Source organism: Protopterus annectens, chromosome 7.part1 (assembly GCF_019279795.1).
Source record: "Protopterus annectens isolate FY-2018-M chromosome 7.part1, PAN1.0, whole genome shotgun sequence".
Taxonomy (NCBI): domain Eukaryota; kingdom Metazoa; phylum Chordata; order Ceratodontiformes; family Protopteridae; genus Protopterus; species Protopterus annectens.
This window is the reverse complement of record NC_056740.1, coordinates 102,975,515-102,999,971: the sequence shown is the minus strand read 5'-3', so window position 1 is coordinate 102,999,971 and position 24,457 is coordinate 102,975,515. Positions and strand designations below refer to the sequence as shown.

The following is a 24,457-nucleotide window of genomic DNA, read 5'->3' as shown; positions in this document are numbered from 1 at the left end:
ATTAGAGTAAAATCTCTCAGCTCCCCTTGGTTATCTCTAATCACATGCACCTTAATGCATAAAAGAGACAAGGCCTGGAAAATCTGAACTAAAACAAAATCCCCCATTCATCTTCAAACCTACAAGGAATGTCGCAACCTTACCAAACAACACATCAATAAAGACAAAAAACTTCTGCAACTAACCCCAAACTTTACACACTAGTATCCCAAAAAAGTTTTGGAATTCCATAATTCAAATACTGCACCCCGGCAACACCTGAACTCCAACCCCCTTTCCTAACAATACTCCTTAAGAAACTGCATCTATTTTTAACTCCTACATCATAGATACTATCAGTAAACTTATGCAAACTTCCATCACCAAGACCCTCCTACCCCCTCTATACAAAACAACTCATTTTCTCTAAAACCAGTACCTACAAGTTATATAAAATCCGTACTTCATAAACTCAAACCATGCTCATCTGCAGATCCTACCTCCATTCTTCTTTAAGACAGCTACTAAATCATTGGTCTATCCTATTTCTGTCCTTTTCAACTGTTAAGTGAATCCACAGTACCTTCTATTTGGAAACAATTTCATACTCTACCCATTCATAAAGGAGATAACTTCACATAACTATCTATAAACCAATAACAATTCTGTCCCGTCTCTCTAAAATACTGGAGAAATGTATCCATAAACAAACCTTGACTATCTTATCCTCGAAAATCTACTAACCTTCACACGACATGGCTTCCATCTTAACCATAGTGCAAAAACAGCCTTCATTTCATTTACTAACACTACCTTACTAGCCAGAAACAACACTCATTTCCTTTACTAACACTATCTCACTAACCAGACACAACAAAAAACTCGTCTCTTGTCTCTTTCTAGATATCTCCAAAGCTGTTGATACTGTCTCTCACTCCTTACTCCTTGCTAAACTCTCTGACCTAAATGTTTTAAGTTAAAAAATCTCATGGTTTGGCAGCATGGAAAAGGATCTGATGAAGCTATTTGTAGTGAAAGCGCTTATCCAAAGTTTGTTTCTGGAACAATAAATCTTGGAGTCTTAACATTTGTGGATCGCTTGCATTTTGTGACAGGTTCATTTCTGAGACTGTTTAAGCTCGCTTCGCAACATCCCTCATATTTCTGAGTGCTTTATTTATTACTTATTGGGACAGTTGCGTTTACCAGATTCAACGGCGGTGTATTTTTCTTATGTTTTTACTATATTTGTTGTTTCTGTATAATATTGTGGAACTTTTCTCCCTGGGCCTCCGCTGAAAAAGGGCACTAGCTCAGTCGGACTATTCCTGTTAACAAATGTCAAATAAATTAATAAATAATAGTTTCCTGTTTTTATCTTGTGTGTGTGACACACAGCAGTGTGCAGACTGGAGCCCAGGAGCAGACAAGATCCACACAGCCAAAAAACAGAAACGAGTTGCATTCAATTAATACTACTGGGCATCATGCAGGCTTGCTAAGTGACACTGCACAGTGGTTAACAACAAGACTTTGGCAAAGAATAGTAAAACAGGCAATATTATGTAACTAATCCTGTGGAAGCAGGTGTTAGTGTAGGGCTGAAGTACAGATGGTCCTGGGTTCTAGAACAGGGTTTGCAACCTTCGTTTTACTGTCGTGACACTGCAGTTTATAGCAGTGAACTGCAACATAGATAAGTGTTTTCTTAACCTTGTGGCAACAGATGTAAGTGTAGGACTGCCATATACATAGTCTGGAGTTCAAATACAACATATTCCACACAGTTTTACTGTTATTCCACTTCCCATTATAGTCTCTCTCACTTATAACATTTGACATAGAGTAGCTGATATTAACTTTATATGAGGACTGAGACACTAATATTATGTCAATTATTTCTTTCTTTATCTCTGTATTATCACATTCATTTTCAAATGTATGACTGTGGATATACTGCATACTATGTTGCTGTAAGTATATTTCTGCTCTCTGGACTGGCTTCGCCTTCACATTTGACTAACATAGTTATACAACTGCCTGCACATCAAATAACCTTGAAATTGCATTGCTTGTCAGTGATGTGCACTGCTTACCATCTCGCAAACACATTGCTCAGCAGTGAGCACTCTCGAGCACTGTATTTGTTCAATGGTAAGTGGTGAGCAACATTTTCAAACAGGGATGTTACGCTTCATAAGTTAGTTAGTAGGATTTTTAGGAGAGAAACTTTCACTAACAGTTACTTGCATTATACCAGCATGCACCCTCGCTATATGAAGAATAACATTCCCAAAGGACAGCTCATAAGTCCTAGTCGAATGACAAGTGAAATGGGTGACTTTTTGAAGGAAATAGAATTTATTACTACCTTGTTTGTTGAAAGAGGGTACAGTAAGACCCTGTTGAAAGAGCAGGCTGAATATGTTACACAGAATAAGGACAGTCTCTTTCCAGCCATCCTTGAGAATGGGTTTTCTAACATCAATACAAAACAGAACCATGACATGAACACATCTGATGTTGGTAATTTCTTTTGTTTAGACATGACAGTAGACAGTGGTATTATCTGAAATATTATTCATGACAAATGGAAAATTCTAGAGGGGAAGCAAAGACTTACAATCTATAGTGGGGACCCAACCAAGGTTTGTATACAAAAATCAAAACAACTTAAAAAATATTTTAGAAAGAGAGAGAAACAAATTTGCATATTGTTCTAACATCACATAGAAAAGATGGGGCATGTTTAAGTGTGGAAACTGTAACACATGAATTTCTGAAGGTCCCTTAGTTAATTTAGAATATTTGCCTTATACTTTGAAAGTTCCAGGGCATTTTAACTGTAAGAGCAATGGAGTTGTATACATTGCTATGTGTGCATATTGTAGTGCATTCTATATTGGTATGACTACAAGAGTCCTATGCGCCAGAATAAAATAACATTATTACAATATTAGAAAACAAGACAAGACAAATGCTTTTTATAAGCATACTATCATCCGTTCTATGTACCTGGACTCTTACATAAGAAATAACGAAGAGATGGATAATACTGCCAAAAAGTAACTATAACCAAACAAGCAAGCAGTATTCACGAGGAACGACTCCAAACCACAAAATTAAGCAGTTTTATTGCATAAACACAAAGACACTTGTAATTCCTCTATCATAAACGCCTTCGCTATACATTCACATGCGTTTTCGTCATTGAAATGACTTCATCAGATGACCAGCATATCCTAAAACCTTTAATTTATACTACAAACACACCCTTATCCACCAATAAAATTTCACCATTAATTAAAATTCAATTATCTTGTTATGTTACCCCTTTGTTAAAAGTTTATATAAAATGCATTTCTTACTAAATATATTAAATATAAATATAATAAATATAGTAAACATCACTTGTTAAAAATCCATTAAAATTAATTCATTTAAGACTTCTATTAAATTTATACATAGGAAAAAATAAATACATATATCTCATTCACATCTATTTAATGTTATTAAATGAACAGTGCTCTCTCCTGGTCACTCATATAATTACATTCATAGTTTTGCAGATCTCAATTTTAGTAAAGGTATTATGGAAATACAATCATTCAAACCAGGGGCTTTGTCAGCTTCTAAAGTGATCTGCCACCAAAGTTCTCTAAATTCAATTTTTTCTTCCCATAACCCCCCACTAATATCACATTTTACCTGTTCCAAAACTAAGAATTGGTATTTGTAGTTGGAACAAACTTTAGTGTGCTTGAATAAGGCATTACTTTCTTTTCCTACTGAAATTTCGTAAACATGTTCATAAATCCTTCTTTTTAATTTCCTTTCAGTCTTTCCTTTGTAGAAGGATCCACATTTTTCACAAATAGCTAAGTATATTATGCCTTTAGGTTCACAATTATAGTATTCCCAACTATTTACATATCTCCCTCTACTTTCTAAAAATATTCTATCAGTATTTATAATGTACATACATTGGGTACAGTGCCCACATTTGTATGCACCTATTTTGTTTTTCCTTTTATCTATCTTATTTTTATTATTATTCTCTATTATACATCTTATATTTTGTGAGTTCTTAAAGGTTACTTTCTGAGGTATATTAGCTAGATTTTCTATATCAGTTAAAGCTACAAATTTTCCCCATTCTTTTAAAAATATATTTCTAACTACATTATTCAATCCATTATATTCAAGTACCAAGGTTTGCTGAAATTCTTCCCCTTCATATTTTTTATTATTCTCTGTTTCATTATTAATGTCTTTCTTTTTGTATATGGGGCACAATTTGTCCTGTCTCCCTTTTTCCACTTCCTGTCTTATTTGTGAAATGAATGCTAAGGGATAACTTCTCTCTAGAAACATTTTTTCTAAAAGTTCACACTCTTTTTTAAAATCTACGTCTGAGCTTGTCATTCGACTTCCTCGAACAAACTGTCCCCTTCACTATGTTTCTTTTGCAGTGAAAGGGGTGGGCACTCTCAAAGTGTAAATAGGAATTGCAAAAAGTAGCCTTTCTAAATATTCTAGTTCTTAATTCATGTCCATCTTTATAAACTTCTAAATCCAAATATTTCACAATATGTTCAGAGATATTATACGTGAATTTTAGGAAATTGGTAGTGTTCCCTATATATTCCATAAATTCTATGAATTTTTCCCTTCTAGCTATCCAAAAAATTAATATATCATCCAGGAAACTTCTATATATCTTCCAACAGTTCTTAAATTCAGAGTTGAATATATATTTTTCTTCCCAAAAAGCAAGTATTAAATTAGCATATGTAGGGGCGCAAGCTGCACCCATTGCTACCTCCTGTATTTGTTGATAAAATTCCCCATTAAAATAAATAAAATTATTCTTCAAGTCCAACTCCATTAGCCAAGTACTTATTAATTTGTCATTTTGTGTTAAAACCACATCTCCATACACTATTTCTTCAAACATTTTTGTTCCTTCTTCATATGGGATGTTGGAAAATAAATCTATAATGTCTATTGTAACAAATAATAGTTGTTCATTGATAGAACTATCAGGTAATTCCTTCAATAAATTCCAAGAATCTTTTAAAATACATTTCCTTTTCATCCATACGTTTTTTAATTTCTATCTACAAATTTTGCTAAAGGATATGTTTTTGACCCCTCTACCGAGACTATCGGTCTAAAAGGTGGGTCCTCTTCATTTTTATGAACTTTGGGTATACCAAATATCGTAGGGGTTCTGGGTTTGTCTACTTTCAAATATTTGGAGGTGTTATAGTCTATAATCTCTTCATTTAACATATCTTGCAAAATAATATCTATTTTATTATAAGCTATATTCATTTCGTTCACAGATACTATTGAGTATCTAGTTTCATTCCATAGGATAGTATTCATTTTACCTTCATATAGAATACTATCCATAATGACTAACCCACCCCCTTTATCAGGTTTCATCACTCTAATTTTGTTATTGTTTTTTACCTCATACAACAAGTCACTTTCTTTCTTACTTAAGTTTGATTTATACCATATTTTATTAGCTTGTTTCCTCACTTCCGATTCTATAATTCTCTCAACATTTTTTAATTGGGGATGTAACGGGGGGTTATATATACTTTTTCGTTTCAATTCTGTCTTGTATTGAGCTTTATTATTGGGAAACATAATACTTAAGTTTACCTTCCTTAAAAAACTCTTTATATCCAATATACTACCTGTTAAATCTCCTTTACTGTTTGGTATGAATTTAAGGCCCCTAGAAAATAAATCAAAATGTTCCTTTTCTAAAATTAATTCACTAAAATTATAAATAGTAAAATTATTATACACATATTTGTGCCTATCTCTTACTATTTCTTTATCACTGTGTATTGTGAGATGGGGACTTAATAAAATTTCCCCCTCCCCCTTCTCCCCCCCCTCTCTGGAAAATGTTGCTGCTGAGGGTTTACTTTTCAGTCTCTCAGACCTCCTTAAGGGTGGGAATACTGTGTCATATTCCTGTCCATCCTCATCAAAAAAACATGTTCCACCATCATTAGCATTAAAATTGTTATCTCTACCATTATATTTATACCCATTAACAAGATTCATATATCTTTTATTAGGTATAGGGTAACATGTGTGATTCTCATATTCATTAATATCTCTCTCTCGAGTTTTTTAATTTTTCTACTCACTAAATCTTCACATTTTACATCTATATCTTTCCTAATATTATAATATTTTTCCTTTTCTTCTCTTATTGAAAAAATTAAATCATCTTTAATATGCTGGTCCAGTTCATTAATATCTTTCTGTAAAGCTTCTTGGCTTTTTATATTATCTTTAATAATTAACTTCAATACATCTATACCACATTTATTAAACACTTCTAAAAGTTCCTTATGAAAATCAGTGCCAATAACAACATTGTTTGGGAATTTAAAAACGCGTAGTCCCTTAGGAACAATGTCTCTAGATATACATTCTTTTAAATATTCATTCTCTATCTTTTGTTCACACGGGTACTTACAGAAATACTTCCAACAGCCCCCTCAGCTCCTATGTCTTTTTATAATTACATAAGTGGGTGCAGTGAACATATTGCTCATGGGGAGTATGACGTATTGTTGATCAGACATGGACAGTTGTGAAGTTGTGATATTTCATTCATTCTTTGTATGTCATGCGCCTTCACTGCTGTGATTCTAGTTGCATCAGCTGATTTAATTCTGTGCCTATGAACAAACTGCTAGCCGCTCATCTGCCTATTCCCCATTATTTCACATTCATTAAACTGACAATTTGCAGTACATCTATATTTGCATAAGCTTTTATCTAGTTTTTTGCTGATATGAGAATGGGGTACTCTTGAGAAGTATTATGTCCCCCTCCATTTTGTAAACTTTCTTTATAACTGATTTAACTGATTTAAACTTGACAGATTCAAAATCCAAATCCCATCGAGCCACGTGCTCGAGAGACTTGAACCTCAGCACTGAAATAAATAAGACATGCTGGAGGCACAGATTCATAACCCAGAGGCTCCCTTCACTCTGGAATAAAATCCCAGTCCAGGTTAGGCAGAGTCCCTCATTGACTCTCTTCAAGAGGAATCTTGATGAGTGGATGGGGAATCGTAGGTTTACCCCGGGTATCACTTCTGTGTCACTGTTAGACAGTGGCACAGTATACTAACCTCGAAAAAGGGCATAGCAAAATGAATTTAAAATGGGTGGCGAAAGCCAAACACACTCTGGCTAGGCTTATAAATGCCCTAGGGCAGATAGCCTAGTATGAACCTATGAACCTATATCTATATATATATATATATATCTATATATATATATATATATATATATATATATATATATATATATATATATATATATATATACATATATAGATATATATATATATATATATATATATATATATATATTTTTACTTATTATTTCATTTATAAAACCAAGGCTCTATCGTTCAAAATAGGAACCAAGGAAAGATGTTCATTAAAACCGGGGGGGTTCTGGCATTCAATCTCAATTACCACCGTAATTCATTTTTCTCAATATTATTTTCCCAATACCCACCCCTGTAGTCTTTTTTAATAATCTCCACAATACCAAACAGGAACTAGAACAATTCAGGGTATGTTTAAATAAAACATCATTCATGTTTTTTGCTTCAATAGCATAAACATGCTCATAAATCCGTTTACGTAATAGTCTCTCAGTTTTCCCAATGTAAAATCCATTACAACCCTGACATACAGCCACATACACTAGACCCTTGGTTCCCTAATTACCCCCAACTAAATCTACTTTTTGCAATGGTTCTCCTATCAAGATACTCTTCTCCGTCATAACATAATGACAGTATTTACATGCCCCACATCTTGTGGTGCTCTTACCTGTGCTCCTAAAAAAATTGGGGTGTTCCAATAGGTACTTCATATTGCATCCCATTTTGTAAACAAAGGAGGGTGTTACCCCCAAGACCTTGCTCACTTCACTATTGCTGTCCAGTATTATCCAGTTGTTACTCACAATATTGCGAACCATTTTCCCAAATGGTCCATGATAAAATGTGACCATTAAAGTGGGAAAATCATCACTATTTTTCTGTAGATTTTGACTTTTAGTAGTAAAGGAGCTACCTAAAATAGGGGTATATTTAGTACCCCATCCCTCAAGGATCTCTGTGCGTAGTTACTGTCATGGAATATGGATGTATCATAATAGTTGTCAAGTATGTGTGTGCAGGCTCATCTGTTATCACTCCACATCACATATAGGTTCATAGGTTCATACTAGGCTATCTGCCCTAGGGCATTTATAAGCCTAGCCAGAGTGTGTTTGGCTTTCGCCACCCATTTTAAATTAATTTTGCTATGCCCTTTTTCGAGGTTAGTATACTGTGCCTCTGTCTAACAGTGACACAGAAGTGATCCCCGGGGTAAACCTACGATCTCCCATCCACTCATCAATGCCTAACCTGGACTGGGATTTTATTCCAGAGTGAAGGGAGCCTCTGGGTTATGAATCTGTCCCTCCAGCATGTCTTATTTATTTCAGTGCTGAGGTGCAAGTCTCTCGAGCACGTGGCTCGATGGGATTTGGATTTTCTGAGGTGCAGCATGTCCATTAATTTCGGGTTGGACATTGCTTTATACATCAGACACAGATCGCCTCTGAGCAGGCAGCGGTATGCCACTGAGTAGAGCTGGAGTTTCTTTAACCGGGCAGCATATGGCATCTGTTTGAGCCCTTTGATCCTCTTGGTGAGGTACTTTTGGGGTCTTTCCAGTTGCTGCAGGTGTCTGGTAAGGTACATCCCAAAAGGGGCATTGTACTCAATTATGGGCCTGATGAGGGATGAGTAAAGAGGCACAATGACCTCCCCTGATCTAGATGTGAATCCCTTCATGATTAGGTGGGCTATATAAAATGTTTTTCTAACCACTTTGGCCACGTGGTTGTCAAATGAGAGATTGCTATCAACTTGGGTCCCCAGGTCCCTAATTACTTCTTCCGTACTTAATGGATTACCACCTATGTGGTAATTTGTGGGCACTTTGTTTGGGATGACTATACACTTTTTGGCGTTTAGCTTGAGGCCATGGCTCTGGCACCAGTTGTCTGTTTCTATGAGGTCCTTTTGGAGGATGCTTGTGTCAGCTGGAGAGTCGATTATGGCGCCCAGTTTGCAGTCATCTGCGAACTTGGTCAGCCACAGTCCTTCTGTGTTGGCCTGTACCTCTGAGAAATATATACCGAACAAGAGAGGTCCCAGGACTGAGCCTTGTGGGACGCCACTTGTAATTGGTTTGGAGTCTGACATGGCTCCAGCAATTCTGACCATGTGGTTCTGTCCTTGAGCCAGTTTGCAACCCATCTAGTGACATAGGGGTTTATATTTAAGCTGGTGAGCTTATCTATAATGCCCGAGTGGGGTATTGTATCGAAGGCTTTTGCAAGGTCCAGGTAGGCTGTGTGGACCACCTTCCTCTCGTCAATGGCCTTGGTGACTGTTTCAAAGAAATCGACCAGGTTTAAGAGGCAGGATCTGCCCTTAACAAAGCTGAACTGGGTAAGATCCAGTGTCTGTAGGTCCCCAATATCTTTATTTATGAGGTCCTTGATGATCCTTTCCATAGCTTTGCAGACCAAGCTAGTCAGGCTTATGGGGCGATAGTTTCCAGGATCCGTTGAGGCACCACCTTTGCAGAGAGGGACCACTGTTGCTGTACGCCACTCTTTGGGTACATATCCTGTAGTAAGGCTGAGATTGAACAGTACTTTTATGTTTGGGTTTAGCTCTTCTTGGAGTTCATGTAGGATGCAGCCCGGGACACCGTCTGGTCCCATTGATGCTGTGTTTTTTGCTTTGGAGAGGGCGGCTCTTACCTGAGCATCTGAGATGTTAGGGGGGCAGCACTCTGCTGGGATAGATATTTGCCCTTTTGGTGGGGAGGGGGGGAGACATTTGTGCTGAACCTGTCAGCTAGGATGTTGGCAATGTCTGTGGGTTTGGTGTATTTTTTGTCATTTTGGACTAATTCTGAGCATATCTGGGAGTTCCCACCCAGGTTCCTAACATAACTAAAGAAAGCCTTGTGATTATCCTTAGTGTCCTGTGCAATTTTTCTCTCGAAGCTGGCCTTAGATGATTTTATGAGTGCCTGTAGTTTTTTGCTAATACTGATCAGAGATGCCTTCCCTTTTTGGGATTTTGCTCTATCATGTAGTAGCTTCTTCCTTCTATTGTATAGTTTGTTTATGGCTGGGGTCCACCAGACAGGACGTCCGCCTTTGGAGGATTGGGTCTTGGTTTTATTTGGGATTGCATGATCCATGCATTCCTGAAGGTGTTCATAGAATGTGTTTATAAAGGATTCTGCAGTCTGGGCCGTATTTTCCACAGGCCTGGGGGCTTTGAAGGATTCCACCTCAGATTTGAGGAGTGTGAAATTTGCTTTAGAGAAGTTTTTCACTGTGGTTTTCTGGGCAGGGGGTGAGGTCGGGATGTGAATATCCAGTGAGATTAGTTTATGGTCTAATCTTACCAGTGAGGGATACACTTCTGGTCTGGATCATAGAGTCCCCATGTTGGTGATGATCAGGTCCAGTATGTTTTCCCCTCTTGTGGGAGTGGTAACAATTTGTTCCATAGCATTTGAGTTTATAAATTCTAGGAACCTTTGGGCTAGGGTGTTGGAGCTAGAGTAATGCTCCCAGTCTATGTTTGGGTAGTTGAAGTCGCCCAATATAATGGTGTTTGGAGAGACCTTCATATTTTCCAGTGTTCTCAGGAAGGCCGAGTGGGGTTCCTGGGTTTGGGAGGGTGGTCTGTAGCAGGCTATAAACTGGAAGGCAGTTTTACCCACTGTTAGTTGCACATGGATAGTCTCTGATGCTTCGTGCTGTGCCACCAACCTGGAGGTGTGGGTATGTTTGGCGAATATTGATACTCCCCCTCCATTTGTGGTTCGGTCCAAGTTTTGGGGCCGAAAAGCATGGTATGAGGTATAACCTCGTAGTGCTGGGGTGCTCTCGGGAGCCTTGAACCAGGTTTCTGTTACTGCAGAGATATCGATGTTCTCCATGCTAAGGAGAGTTTCGAGTGCATGCATCTTGAGGTTTAGACTTCTGGCGTTGAGTAGCATTACTCTTAGTTTCTTATCCCTTGTGTAGCCTATGGAGGTGGGTTTGTCTTTTGAGCCTTGCCTAAAAAAGGCACTATGGGGGTAGCAAGAGCCTTTGCCAATATCCAAAAGCCCAGGGGTGACAGGTGCAAGCCGTCCCTAGCGAAACATCGTGGCTTGTCGAGCATGTCATCCCAGGCTGACAGGCATTGGATCCCCTTTGAATGACACCAATACTTAAGCCAGTTATTGAAATTGATCAACTTGTCTTCATATTGTGGCATCATTCTTGGTGAGGGTAAGATGCTACTCAAGGTCAGGGTCATACCGGCCTGGGCTACATGCTCAGAGAGCTCCTCTATGTCTCTTTTCATGTAGTCCATGGAGGTACGTCTCAGGTCATTCACACCAGCATGGACAATGACTGAGTCATATTTGTACTTGCCTTGGAGTGACCTGAGTGCTTGTGTTATGTTAGCGGATTCTAGTGCCTGACAGGCAGGTCACCGTGACTCTCACATTAGAATCATTGGAATAGTGGTGGTATTTTGATATTGTCTATGATTGTGGTTGGTTCTTGTAATGTTTGCATGATACTTTCCCTATGGCCACCTTGCTGGAGACCTCTGCTGAGAGTGCACTCATATTCACGTATATCATTTTGCATGGCTTCCCAATATGAACCCTACCCTAATTTTATGTCAGATCCCTGATAGATGTCCTCTGCATTATTCAAGGATGCTTATCTCACAAAGACATCCTTTCCATCGTTATGTCACCTTGTGTGACAATCACAGACAACACATTTTCACTGTACAGTCCGTGCTGTGCCATTTAGATATGTGCTTGGTGTTGCTGCTACAACCATTCTCCATTGACATGCCCTTCTCTGCTATACATCTGGGAGATTCACCTGTACTCTTTCCCTGTGTTCATTCCTACAATTCATCTGTGTGTCCCACATACACACTTCCCCTGGGTGATCATTTTAGGATCACAGGAGGTTACTAGACTATTTACCCAGAGGTCATTTCATGCCTAACCATTTCATCCCAATATAATACCATAGATACTCTAATCAATACCCAGGACTCTATTTATTAATGACTGCCCATGTCCAAGAGGGTTATGGGTGCTATCACTGGTAAGAATTTACGGTGCCCCATCCACTCATCCAGGTTCCTTTTGAACAGAGTCATAGAGGTACTCTGATTCATATGAATTGGCAGCCTACTCCAAAGGTGAGGCAGTCACTGGGAGACAAATCTGTCCCTCCTGGACATCCTATTCAAGTCACAGGCTAAATTTAGGTCCCTAGAACAGGTATTTGTAGTCCCGCTTCATTTATGGATGTGCAGCAAACTCATTAGGTTTGGGTTGGAGTTTGCTCTGTAAGCCAGGCATATGTCTTCTGTAAGAAGTCTATATGATACTGAAAGTACAGTGACAGGGACTTTAGTTGGTCTGTATAAGGCACATGCTGGAATCCCTTCATCTTCTTAGTTAGAAACCTCTGAGGACTCTCCAATTGCTGTAGGTGCTTTGCACACTACATGCCGATAGGGGTGTTATACTCTATTATGGTCCTGATTAGTGATGAGTACAGAAGGGTTATAACCTCCTTTGCTCTACAGGTGATGCCTTTGCTAATCAAATGTGCTATATAGAAAGCCTTCCTTACTACAGTACACACATGGTGGGCTAGGTTAAGGTCACAGTCTACTTGTTATCCCAGATCTCTTACCACTTCATATGTACATAGGGTATTGTTGTCAATTTGATAGTGTGAAGGGACATTGTGTTTTCCAAAGGAAATGATAATGCATTTCTTTGCAGTCAGTTTGAGACCATGAATAAGACACCAGTCATTGGTCTGTGTAAGACTCTCCTGAAGTATTCTGACATCATTTAGGGATTCAATAATTGCACCCAGTTTGTAGTCATCTATAGTCTTGGTCAGCACAGCACCTTAATTTTGACTTGACCTTCTGAGAAGTATATACCAAACAGTAGGTGGTCCAGTGCTGACCCTTGTGACAGGTCTGCTGGTTGATGTGGAGTCATCCACTTTGATAGTATGTAACTGGTTTGTGAGATAGTTGGCAACCCAACTTGCAACAAAAGGGTTTACACTCAGTTTGCTAAGTTTATTGGTAATAGCTGAGTGTGGGATTGTGTCAAAGGCCTTTGCCAAGTAGAGGCATGCTGTATGCAAACATTTGCCTTCGCCAATGGCCCTGGTCACATTTTTGAAAAAATCCACCAGGTTTAACAGGCAGGATCTGCCCTTGATGAAGCTGAATTGGGTCGGATCGAGGGTATGGAGGTCACCTATGTTTTTATTTATGAGGTCCATGATGATGAGTTCCATAGCTTTACAGATGAGGCTGGTCAGACTTAGGATCTATAATTCCCTGGGGCTGTTTGCTAAGCCATCTTTGTGGAAAGGAATAGCTGGTGTTGGTCTCCATTCTGCAAGGACAAAGCCTGTGGTTAGGCTGTGATTGAATAGGGTACTTAATGGTGATGCTAGTTAATGTTTTAGTTTGTTTAGAAGACAGACTGGGATACCATCTGGTCCCACAGAGGCTGTGTTTTTTGCCTTAGACAAGGCTTTAATGACCTCTTCTTCAGATATGTAGGGTGGGGGTAGTTGGGGGGAAGGCTTGTGATAAGTTTGGAGAGGATAAGGGAGTGACATTTTCACCAGATCTGTCTGCTAGCTGGTTTGCTATCACTGAGGGATCAGTGTGTGTGTGTGATACCATTAGTCACTAGTTCTGCATATGCTTGGATCCTACCTTTTAGGCTATGTACGTAAGGCCTTATGGTTATCATTGGCTGTGATTGCTACTTTTTCTCAAAGTTATACTTAGAAGATTTGACATGTTGTCTTAGTTGCCTGTTTAGGCTGATAAGAGTGCTTTTCCACTGTTGGGGTCTTGCCCTAGTTATCTTAGAGAGCAACCTTTTGCATTTGTTGTAAAGTTTGATGCTGAATGTCCACCAGGGTGGCTTTTTTACTTGGGGCTCTGGTTTTGATTCTCTCTCAACAGTTGGGTCTATACACTTATACAAGAGATTGTACAAGGCTTTAGTGTAAGCTTTGGTGTAGTTACCACGTCCAGTTAGGGGTGGGGCTTGGAAGGCATTTATACCTTCCCATAGGAGGGTATATTTGCTCTGGTGAAGCTTTTTAGTCTAACTTCACCCTTTTTGAGTTCTGGTGTTAGTGCTTGTTCGAAGGTGACTGATATATGGTCAGATATGACTAATGATGGCCCAACAGTTGCAGTGGTGCAACTGTTTTTCATGTTAGTGAGGCCCAGATATAGTATGTTTGTTCCTCTTGTTGGGGTTTGAACAATTTGTTCCAGGGCATTTGAGTTAACAAAGTCAAGGAACTTTTGCACTAGTGAGTTAGGGCTACAGTAGCTTTCCCAGATGATGGTGGAATAATTGAAATCCCCCATGACCAGAGTGTTTGGCAATATTTGGATTGACTCCAGTTTGGTCAAGTAGTCCTTATGCGCATCATGATCCATGGAGGGGGATCTACAATTAGCTATGACTTGAATGGGGGTCTTACCCACAGTAATCTGAACTTGGAGTAACTCCATGGAGTTGTCGAATCTGATCTTGGTCTAACTCCATGGAGCTGTTCAATTTAACTAGCTTGGATGTGAATTTATATAGATAGAAGCACCATCTCCTTTGTTTCTCACACATTCATTTTGTGGTCTGAATGTGTGGATGGCATTGTAGCCTTGCATGGCCAGGGTACTCTCTGAGGCCTTGAACCAGGTTTCTATGACCACACAGGCATCTACATCCTCCAATGATAGAAGTGCTTCCAGGGCGTGCAGTTTTTGGTTATAGCTCCTAGCGTTTAGCAGCATAACCCTTATTTTGTTATGGTTGGCAATTTTCACATTGGCAATTTTGTTTTTGAGACCTTGCCTAAAAAAAGGCACTATGGGGGAGGCAAGGGGAAGCAAGAGCCTTTGCCACCAGCTGAAAGCCTAGTGGTGCCAGGTGCAAACTGTCTCTGGCAAAGCAGTAAGGTTTGCTAACCATGTCATTCCAGACTGACAGAAACTGGATCCCCTTTGAGTGGCACCAAAAACTAAGACAATTATTGAAATCAATAATTTTTTGTTTATACTGTAGCATCACTCTTGGTGCAGGTAATACATTGCTAATGACTAGGGACATACCTGCCTGGAACACATACTTAGAGAGCTCAATCATGTATCTCTTCATATAGTCAGATGAGGTATGTCTCAGGTCATTTACTCCAGCATGAGCTATGACAGAGTCATAATAGTACTTGCTGTTGAGAGACCTGAGTGCATGCATGATTTGACGAGTCCTGGCACCAGACAGGTAGCTGACTATGACATTCTCCTTATCTAACCTGGTGAGTGGGACATCCATGTGTCTCACTTTGAAGTGTCCAATGACAAGAAAATTTATTTTTTGAGTGTTACGCCTTAACGGCTTAGTAGGTGAGACACTGGTGTTGCTATGTGTTTCGGGTGCTGTGGGAACTGTGGTAGTTGTATCAATCTTTTGTTTTGGAGGTCTCTGGTGTTACAGTAAGTTTTTTGAGAGAGCCTCTGAGAATGTGTGTTAGGATTTACTTCTGTTTATCGAAAAAACATTTTTCCGAAAACAGAAAGCCGGACCCATTTTAGCCAAAGTACACTTTCATGAACACCAGTTTACCGAAGCATGGTACAGTGGGTATAAGGAAATATACCCTTTTCCCCACTGTAGTTTGATCTTGGAGTTAGTATATATATATGTAGTAGGGGTGTGGGGAACATAGTCCTCCACACAGGGGTGCAGGGGGGCTTGCCCCCCTGCAAAAATATGTTTTTAGTGTGTTTTTTTCTTTTTCTTTTTTTTTTCCAAATTGGAAAACCGGTGTTTGCGAAAGTGCACTTTCATTTTAAGTGCACTTTCACTAAAGTGGGTTTGGCTTTCTATTCTTTGATAAAATGGTTTCTCGATGAACAGAAGTAGACCCATGTGTTATGTGTATGAATACTGGTACTATGTGCATGAGTAGTGGTAGGTGAGTTGACAACCTTTTCAGTGTTACTGTTTCAAGTGTAAGAGAGCAGGGATTCAATATTCTTGGTGTAGATGCATGTTCTGCATTCTATACTAGAGTGAGTTATTATTAGAAGGTTGTCAGTATACAGGAGGCAGTTACTATACTGCCTCAGGAAATCCAAGTCAATAAAGCTGGCAGGAGAAACAAGGGTAGTCCAACTGTCCGCCATGCTAAGTTTGAAGAACTGTTATCTCAAACAAAGTGCTTTCGGAAATGATCTAGGAGGTGCACTGTACATGAGTATTTGTGATGGGGGTTTTGGCTGGTGGTTTAACAAGTCACAGCTCACTAGCAATATTTCTTAGACCACAGATGTACTAAAGATGAGGACTACACTAATGTACTACAGCTGTATTTAAGGGACAAATTGTTGAAATTATCTGTCCAGCTATGGCGTACAACTGCACAGCAGTGTACAGTGCTGCACAATGCACAAACAAGCAGAAACCTGCCTAAATGTGGGGCTTAAATACCAGAAGGTAAATACTTAAAAAAAGAAACTTTTAAAAACTCAAAAGAACAAATGTGGGTGCTTACTGCAAGCTCTTGACCAATCTCCCTTCACCAGACAGATTGCAATCAGCACACTTCTTTCACAAGGGTGGAGAAGGGTCCCCTATAATCAAAGATGACCTGGAAAAATGTGCTAAGAATTCAACAGCCATTACAAACAGACCATGATGCAGCAAACTTGTATGTGGACTATGTTGCAGCTACTAGCTGCACTAATGTAGGTGGGAAACACTAAACATGTTTTAAACAGCAGAAAAAACAGCAGTGAGACACTAAAAATGTTTTAAACAGTAACAAACCAGCAATGAAAACACTAAAGAATATTTTAAACAGTAAAAAATCAGTTATTTAAGACACTACTTGGTGGGAAAAACAGAACAAACCAAACAGATGCTTTGCAAACAGTGAAAAGTAACAGCAATTACTTTGCAAACAGTGAAAAATAGCAAAAAAGCTTTGCTAACAGTGAAAAGAGAAACAGAACATGATTTAACAGGCACAGCAAGGCAGACAAATGAAGTATAGACAGTATACAGTATTAAATAAGCAAAACACAATAAAAGTGCAGTAAATAGTATAATCAAGCAAAAAACAATCAACTTATGGTTTTTGGGAAGCTCAGAAGCCTCTAGTTGTCTGGTATCTCATCTAAGAGTTGAGGATTACAGCCCACTTCAGTTCAGCTCAGATTAAACACAGCTTTAGTACAGAATGCCAGGAATGGGACATCACAATACTCTGCACTGTAGGTACCCTATTCTGTACTTTGTTTGAACCATATACTTCACATTCATACCTCTCAACTGTCCAGATCTTCCCAGGATGTCTAGCTATTTTCCTTAACAAATGTGTGGCTTTCTGCCATATCAAAGGTAAGATCTCTGAAATGATGTGACTCAGTATTACATACATTGAGTGCAACCTCTCAACTGTCCTGATCTGTGGAGAATGTCTAGTTTTTTGTCTCATGTTTGTGATCTTTTCTTTGTAACATTTTTTGCTGGCAAATCACTGGCATGTCATTGCAGAGTGTAGTCAGAAACTAATAACTGACATTTGAATTTCAAACTTCATGGTCTTCAGAAAGTTTATGCCTATATATTCTATCAACTTCTTAAGGTTGTCAGTGCAATATTAAAAATCTGTCCCTATTTCTGTCCCTTTATCCCCCATTTTTTTGGCTTTGTCCACATTTGTTGCTCTAAGAGGTTGTGAGTGTTACATTCTAACACATTCCTATGTGACATCTATGCCAAATACGCCCCTATTACTGGTTATTTGCCCTCTCATTTAGTTGGCTTCTGTGCAGATGTGTTGCACTAAAACAACCAAAAAAAATAGATACATCTCGGTAAACAAAGTCCCAGTATATCAATAAATCAACAAGAAACAAAAATGGACTTCTGAAACATTATAGATACTTTAAAAATAGCGCAATTCACAATCACAATCACAAAGCTTTTGGGAAAAGACTTCTTCAGTGTGATACAATTCCATAAAAAAACTTCTCACAATTAAATAAAATATTTGAAAAACATCACAACCACAGTCTGATCAAAAACCACAGTCAATTGATAATTTAAAAACATATCACTTAAAATACAGTATTAAAAACCACTGCTACACTTTAAAATTATTTGTTTCAGTTTTCTAAACCCATCTGCTTATATGTTAAAACAGGTTTAACACTATTTGCAACATTAATCCCGGGATAATGTTCTGCTTCCAATCAAATAATCCAACCATATTCACTTACTTCAATTTTATTATTAATATCAACACCCCTCACATTCTTATAAATAATATCTATCACTCAAAATCTAAAATTATGTTGAAGGCCATGTTCGGCCACATGTTTAGCCAAGACATTAGAAGCATTATTTCTTTTAATATCTAATTATCGAGCATCAGTCAGATTGATGAAAAAGTATCACACTGAAGAAGGGTTTTCCTGAAAGCTTTGTGACTGTGATTGTGAATTAAGCTAGTATTAAAGTATCTCTAATGTTTCGAAAGTCCATTTTTTTTCCTTGCAGATATGTTAAACTAAAAGAAAGACAGCTATTTGTAGAATCCCTGGTGATCATTGTGGCATCGTGCACAGATCTGGGCACTGTAAGTGCTCTTCCTTACACGGAATCGCTATCCACATTTGTTGACAACGTTTCTCTATATGTAAAGCCCTGGTGATCACTGTGGCATTCTGCACAAATCTAAGCACTGCAGATGCTCTCCTTTACACAGAATTGCTATTCACATTTGCTTACAAGGCTTCATGGCCAACAACATTGTTGCAAGCCACAAAATATAGTGTAGACATGCCATGCTTCATTAATATGTGCTACATACTGCCACGCACTGCACACATCATGCAAACACGTAAACTCCATGTAGACTATGCGCAAAGCCTACATGCAGTTTATTGAATCCTGTAGTATATTTTTACATAAATATTGTAAGTAAACCATTTGTGTTATGTGTTTATTCCATTTATTAAATCTTTTTTAATTTTTTAACAGTCTTTTTCTGTGTATCAAACTATTTGTTCTTCAACAAGAAACTTTATCCCAGTGTAATGTGATGTATGTATTTACATGTATGCAGTTAATCTACATTTCTGTTTACTTACCTTCTATCCTGGATGAGCCTAAAATGGTCCACAAGGATCATTGCTATACTCTGGCTATCAAAATTAAATAAAAAGAACCGGTGTTCCCCAAGGATCCATTCTTGGGCCTCTGATTTTTAATATTTTTACTAACTCACTTCACGCCTCCTGTTCTCAGTCTAGCATTGTACAATATGCCGATGACTCTGCATTCATTACTATTGTTAACTCACCCTCAGAACATCTATCAACTACCCAAACATCCTTTAAATCTGTAGAGACATGGCTGACTAAAAAACAGCTCATCCTCAACCCTAAAAAAACAAAATTGCTACTCTTCCTCCCTAAATCTGCAAACCAAATCAAATCTTCCTTCTCCATAACATCCCTAAACAATACTCCTATAGAAGTCAAAACCAGCACAAAACTATATGGCATTACCATTGATAACCAACTGAAATTTGATCTACACATTAACAATTGTATCAAAAAACCCAACAAAAGCTAGGCCTCTTGTACAGGAAGCTAGAATCTCTCTTACTCATAACTACCTTTTACCCTGCCTAACATACTGTTCCCAAATACTCACTAATTTGAACTCCACCCTACTTACCAAATTAGAATCAACCTATCATAACATAGCTAGATTCGCAACTCAACAAACAGACAAATCCCACCACTGTCTCTCTTTAAAATATTGAACTGGCTTGAACTACCTCATATGCTCCAAACCATACACTCCATTCTTTATCAGCCTGATTTCTTCCCAGGTCTAGCAACCCTGATCTCCCACTATTCCCCTACCAGACATCTCCGAAGCGCAACCCAAGACCTATTAAATGTTCACAAAACAAAACCAAGACAAGGTGCAACTTATATAGCTACCATCCCTCTATTGTGTGGAACAAACTCCCACTAGAAATAAGGAACCTAATTCACCCCAAGCAATTCAAGTTAGCCACCAAAGACTACTTTAACAACACTGGATCTGCCACTATAGGCACCCTCCCTGACAACCACCTACCTATATAGTACTGACTAACTTAATTTCACAATACTTAGCATGAATAACTGACATCCTATGATTTTTATGGAACTTTCTAAGCTTTTCTCACAATTATCTTACTGAACCTTAGATTATTAAACTTTCTATGCAACCTCCTAAGCTATTGCTATACTCTGCGCATTGGAACTTAGACAAGCTACCTCATTTAAACTATAAAATATTGCTTACTATACTCTTATTGTTGATCATCCCTTTTGTTTATGGTATCTTTTAATTATTGTCAACAACTGTATACAATTTGTAACTTCTTGTATATCTCTATTGCTATATAAATGTTTTTGCACATCTTGGAGCTTTTCTCCCCAGCCCTCCGCTGAAAAAGGGCTTGAGCTCAGTTGGACACTCCCGGTCAGCAAATGTAAAATGAATAAATAAATAAATAAATTTCAAATATATGACTAAAGAAGATGTTATGCCCATTTGAGTATGAGAAGAGCTGCACAAATAGAGTGCATACAAATAAATCATCTTGTCATAACCTTGCATCATTTGTTTGCCCTCCTTCTGCAACTGAATCTGCAAATACAGATTAACTACTAGAAGACAAGATGGGTTGGGTATGAAGTAGAAACAGAACTGTAACATTAATTTGTTGATTATCATGATCAGATACTTGTGTTCTTATAACATTAGGCAGACATAAATTAATTTATAACAGTATATCCATCAGTACTGATATGAGGAGGGGCACTCTGCAAGCTTGTAATATCTGAAATATATTTATAACAAAGATGACCTGGTAATATTTACAAAATATCGAAAAAGAACCACTTTCAATATTTTCTCATGTGAGTTTTATTTCATTCACAATCTATCAGCTATTTAATTTAGTTAGCAATGACATCAGTTTGTATTAGTCGTTGTGTTGCTTTACAAAGTAGTATCTGTCCATTTTAAGTACTCAATGCAGCAGGGTATAAGTCAAAATTATCTTTCAAACATTGCTAATGTAGAGCCTTGGGATGACAGCTTGCCATCACCTGGAGATTTGACAATGCATAAATGATTAATCTGCCACAGGCCAAATTCTGAATGCTGGACATGAATGCCATGGCTAATGGGTGAAGCTGGCTTTTTGCCTATACAACTGCTATATTTTGTCACACAGCTTGCCATATGTAAACTGTCCTTATAAAATAGAAATGACTTTCACAGTAACAGATCAAGTAGGCAAATGAAGCATGAAATACTTCCTTGAAATTGCCATATGACATCCAGGATTTTAATTAATTCTTATTTCTTTATTTATCATATATTTATCAGGTATGTGAGCTAGTCTACTGACCCTTTCAGTCGCGACCCATGTTTCAGTATTTCTATTATCATAATTAATTATCATTAATTCATGTTTTATATTTTATTGTTGCTCTTGATGACGTCTATAAGGATGCAGCATACGGTAAGCTCCCCAAGTAAAAACATCAGATTACATGCTAAGCATTAGTAACACGCTTCAAATTGTTTCCAAGATTTACTTTACATAGCTAATGACAGCAGATGCATTTCTGGATAATGCAGTGCAGAAACAGTACCAGCCTTTAAGTGGTATGAAAGCAACAAAAGGAAACACATATCAAACGTAATAGTAATAAGTCACCTTATACATATCTCTTTAAGACATGCTCACACTAAAAATAAGATACATTATCTCACTAAGAAAAATGATATTAATTATGAATACTTTGTAAAATACTTACTGTCTCATTTTTCTTACTGAACACTGGCATGGCAACAGTAGTCATCAAAACAAGACCCTGGTCATCAGCAAGCTAATAGAAGGAAATAAAAAAGAAAGGTATAGTGTGCCATTTTTGTCTAGATATCTCAATCAAATAATAACGCTAACTTATCATGGGCTCATGATGCATTGCAGTAAATTTAAAGCAAAGAAGCATGTTAAATGAATAAACAGAAATATCAAATATATAATTCAATGAGTAATGTGCTATAGTGAAGGTAAGAGAATTCTAAACATTAATAAATGGTTAATGAACACAACTTGAATGGGAAACTTTATGATGTGTTTTTAATAACCTTGTGTCTCAAGTTTTATGTATACATAGATATAGAAATAGATATTTATATATATATATATATATATATATATATATATATATACATACATACACACATACACACACATATATATATATATATATATATATATATATATATATATATATATATATGTGTACACACACGCATACACACATGCACGCCTATATGTTTCTACTATAACAAGACAAAAGTGAATGCACTGAGGATTAGAATCCCTCAACTGCATCTGTGAAAAACATTTTGCCAGAAACCACTTTTTAAAGGTTTTTGAAGGGGGCCAACCCTCCCCCTGCAACCCCAATGTGAGAGGCTAGTCCCCCATCTAAGCCATACTTATATATAACAACTCCATGGTCTCAGCAACTTGAACTTCCACCTAAAAGGGAATCATTATTGGCACAACTCATTTAGAGTGACTTCCTATGGAGGAACTGTGATGATTGGCAACTTGAAGGTCAGGCATTCAAAGCACAAGAATTCAAACTTTGTCTACCGGTAAGATATATACATATATATATATATATATATATATATATATATATATATATATATATATATATATGTGTGTGTGTGTGTGTGTGTGTGTGTGCATGTATACAAAGTTATATATAGTTATACAATGTAATAGATTATTTACATTCATTATTTTCAATAACTGATGTTCTGTAAATACATATAACTGATTAGATCTTAATTATATGTGTACATTCATTTATTCTAAGTTTTCAAATACATATTTGAAAAACATTAAAATAGCAAAAGTTGACAGTAGTATTCTTTAATACATAAATAGTCTATCTAGAACAAAACTCAACTAGCTGGACTGACAATAACATTACAAAGGAATAAGCACAGCTTATTTCAATGAGCTCATTTTAAGATACAGCAACTAGGATAAATTAACTATACGATCCTAAAACGCAATCCTACTAATGGTGTATAAAAAAAGAATAACATATAAAGTGCCTGATAATTGAGGATTTTGCATTAGTTTTTAACAGTCATATAACAGAATGCTAAACAGAAGCTGAAAAATCAGTGTTAAGTATTACAAACAGTGAACACATTTTCAATTACTTTTTGAGGTTGACATACAACTTTAATAAATACCTAATAGGCAGCTTTTCTACACATTATAGTATAAAAGACAGAAAATGAATGAAACATAAATGGGATTCCAGAAATAAAATTTAGTCTCAGAAAGCCTGTTTTTAACACTCTAGTGTGACAAATATAAGGACAACCATGACCTATGACTCTGAAAAGTAATATGAAATTATCATTAAAAGGAAATAAAATATTGTTAGTAGATAAGTATAAAATTCATGCCTGCAAGAAAGAGACTTATCTAAATGAGAAATAAAGAAAACTAATAAAAACAGGGAGCATAGTAGCAAACAAAATTACCTAGATGTATATGCCTAGCAGAATTATGTTTTTAGCAATGAAATAATTACACATGTGGAACCTCAAATTAGCTGTAGGAAACAATTAGAAATAGTTGAATATGGCATATGTGTAGCATCCAAGTTTGGCATCTCATTCACTCCAATAGAGCTCAGAAAGTTTGTACTGTGATTTCCAATGGGCAGAGCCTAAGCCTTTTGACATGATCTAAGTATGTCCTCACATTTCAAAAAATACTCGTATCTCTGGAACCATAAGAATCATGAAAGGATTATAAATGGCAAGCTCTTCAGCACAAACTATTTTTGTAGTGGTAGTATTTTTTAGGTTCTAGATCTTAAACCAAATTTTATAAATCAAAGTAAACACAGTAACTATTACATTTTTAATATTTTGTAAACAACTTACAATATCTCAGCAACAACTGAAGTTACACACATACTGTCAGCAACATTTTATTCATCTAGCTAAGGGCTTTCATATGAGGCTGAGGAGTTCTGCCTGTATTATTTGGTTGTTGAGATATTTAGAAAAAATGAAAATTATATCTATATAAATTAAGCTCATAAAAACAACAAC

The 24,457-nt window shown here is 37.2% G+C and overlaps 1 protein-coding gene across 1 annotated transcript in view; it reads right to left on the bottom strand.

Moving 5' to 3' along the window:
• The window catches only part of CACNA2D3 (calcium voltage-gated channel auxiliary subunit alpha2delta 3), a 2,619,084-nt gene that overhangs the window by 1,811,151 nt on the left and 783,476 nt on the right, over positions 1 to 24,457 (bottom strand). Inside the window, exon 7 of the mRNA XM_044078472.1 lies at positions 22,111 to 22,182. Within this exon, the coding sequence (XP_043934407.1) occupies positions 22,111 to 22,182 (72 nt within the window). The remainder of the gene's footprint in view (positions 1 to 22,110; positions 22,183 to 24,457) is intronic.